We start from the raw sequence: 2,787 nt of genomic DNA, 5'->3' as shown, positions 1-2,787 counted from the left end.
GATGTTTATTAAGCCCATGTCCTCTACAGACCTTGAAACCTAAAATTGTTCATCACTGTATTTATTTGGATTGCTTGCTCTCCATTTAACAGTAGAAAAATTGTATTAGTTTTGCGAGATTGCAACGATATAACGACACAGTGCAAAAGATTTGCAAGGTTGGTAGACTTCAACCTGCCACCGGCCCCACCATAGTAGAGCTATAATAACACACTGTTGACTTAAAGCCCACATCAATGAGGGCCGTTTATCTGTGAGTACCTCCCCCAAGTACACTGCCACAAGATTCTTCCTTGCCAACACAATTGATGTCATAGGCCCCCGTAACCATCGGACATAGCGCACTTTTGAACCCTATTTCTTTGAAACAAAAGCAAACAAGAGAGACAAAATGACAGTTTGGAAGTATGGTAGCTTTGTTCATGGGTGTTCTGTTTTTTAAAAAATCGAATTTTTTACTTGAAGATGCACTGAAAACAAGCCAATAAAAGCAGTCAAAAGTAAAACTCTTTATTGCAATATATACAAGCAAAACTCTCCATGGCCAAAAATCCAAAGTAAAATTCTGCACTGCAATACTCTCCCTAGGAATGGGAAATGATGTAACAAGGATCGCATGAATACTTTGGGGTTTCTTGTTACTTGCTTCAGCTCTTAAAAGCAGCTAGCTCAAGGGCTTACAAAAAGTAATAATACAAAAACAAAAGATGATACTAACCCTTTCACAAGCTCAAGGAGTTGAGGGTAAAGCTCTGTCTCCCTTAATTTGATGATTTCAGCAGAGGTAGTCTCAATGCCCTGAGTAGCAACTATCATTTGGGACTCCAATTTCTCTACTTCTTTCTTGATCTTCTCCGTCTTTACATAGTCAGCACTCCTCGCCTCAAGCTTCCTAAGCAATGCCACCTTCTTCTCATGCTCAATTTTCAAACTCTCAGCATTCTACAGAACAAACATAATCTCTCAAATATATTAGAAGGAAAAGAGCTAATACATAACATAGAATACCATCTTTTAATAGATAAATAGTGACGGGATAGCCAGTGCCCAACATTTTTTACGCTTTTTGACTCATCAAGTACCATCAGAGATAATCCAAAGTGTAAGCAACCAAATATGCCTACAAACAAAATATGATCCATTGGGACCATACCTTGACCTCGATGAATAGTTTCTTCTCCCAAGCATATAGTCTCTCCACAGTGGAACAATGGCTAACATGAGCGACACCCCCACTTCCTACATGACTAACCACCATTTCTTCACTCATCTTTCCAAACCCATCAAGTTTTGGGCTTGAACCCCATGTCCACGATGCTGTTCTAGTCAAATTGCACCCATAATTATAAACTCTACCTGCAACATGAACAAACAAATCGAATAAAAGACAAAGAACTCATTTCCCCCTTGTTTTACTTAGTTTTCTCATTAACCAAACAAAGTCAAAACAAGAAAATGGGGCTATAATAAAACAAATGTATAAAACTAACAAATCGATGACTAACTACTCTAACCTCCTTTGCCTTGTCTTGCTGACAAGTTAGGGCTCGAGACTTCTAAAACACGAGAAAGTTGACCGCCAGCATCAGCAGCTTTAAGAAAATATTCATCAACTTCTTTAATGATCTCCACTAAATCTTTACTATTTCTTGAAACCACCATAGCAAGCTCACTTCCACTTCCACTAGCGTTCTCTTTAGGAAACCGACTAGCTACCGAAGGTGGCGCAACCGCCACCATTTCCGATGTCGTGATGGTGGTGGTCACAACCTCCCACTCCTCCTCCTCCACTGATATCGGAGGAGGAGGGACAAAGGGGTCCCAGAAATCCCAACCCGACCCCGCCACTGGAGGAGGCGGAGGCGGAGGAAGAGGAGAGGCGGCGGTTGTGGTGGTGGTGGTGGTCGTCCAGGTGTCTGAACTTGGACTCATTGGAGGTGGTGGAGGTGGTGGAGGGGTGGGTGGAAGTGGTGGTGGAGAAGGGTGAATGGGTGGCAGGCGGAGGTGGTGGTCTGATTCATTGTTGGAGAACTGAAGGAGGGCTGATCCAGTACTACGAAGTGAACGGATGTACATTGCATGTGAAGCAGAAAGAGATTGTCTTGCTTTGACATATTGTTTCATGTATCTCTTTCTTGCTTTGCATCTTGACACCATTTCCTCTCTCTCTATTCTGGAGTAACAACAGCCCATGTTGCTGTCGTTGTTTCCTGCTCTTGTTGTTGTCTCTGTCCACTCTATAGATCAAGTGAGTCTTTACTCTTCAGTTGGTGTTATCGGGTTCTTCTCTCTATTCTCGAGTAACAACAGCCCATGTTGCTGTCGTTGTTTCCTGCTCTTGTTGTTGTCTCTGTCCACTCTATAGATCAAGTGAGTCTTTACTCTTCAGTTGGTGTTATTGGGTTCTTGATTTGGAGGACAAAGGGAAAGTAAAGCACTTTTCGAAAGTAAAAGAGTGGGAGATCTTACAGTACTTTGATCAATATTGGATGGAGTTTCATGGTCATTGATTACTATTTGATCTCTAAAGAAAAAACACACACAATAAGGTTATTTTCAAAACGCCGTCTAAGCTTCTTGCCAATCTCTGTCAAGCACTGTAATCTGTCTGTGTGCGTGTTCCAAGGTTTGGGATATACTTTGGTTTCGTTGAGGTGGTGGAGGAACAGTGTTCCAAGACAATGAGCATTGGGCAAAGAGCCAGCCAAGAAATTTTATATTTAAGATTTTAAGAGTCGAAAAATGCCCCTCTAGGTATATTTAAGTAGCTACAACATACCCTCCAGC

At 41.7% G+C, this 2,787-nt stretch overlaps 1 protein-coding gene across 1 annotated transcript in view; it reads right to left on the bottom strand.

Moving 5' to 3' along the window:
• LOC105138705 (uncharacterized) overlaps positions 1–2,280 on the bottom strand; it is a 3,658-nt gene extending 1,378 nt beyond the window's left edge. Inside the window, exons 1-3 of the mRNA XM_011044876.1 lie at positions 1,515–2,280; positions 1,154–1,356; positions 719–942 (exon numbers count right to left, since the gene is read on the bottom strand). Coding sequence (XP_011043178.1) covers positions 719–942; positions 1,154–1,356; positions 1,515–2,193 — 1,106 coding nt within the window. The 5' untranslated portion in view covers positions 2,194–2,280. The remainder of the gene's footprint in view (positions 1–718; positions 943–1,153; positions 1,357–1,514) is intronic.
• Positions 2,281–2,787: the final 507 nt, after the last annotated feature.

Source organism: Populus euphratica, unplaced genomic scaffold (assembly GCF_000495115.2).
Source record: "Populus euphratica unplaced genomic scaffold, PopEup_1.0 scaffold82.1, whole genome shotgun sequence".
NCBI lineage: Eukaryota > Viridiplantae > Streptophyta > Magnoliopsida > Malpighiales > Salicaceae > Populus > Populus euphratica.
This window is presented reverse-complemented; position numbering and strand designations above follow the sequence as displayed.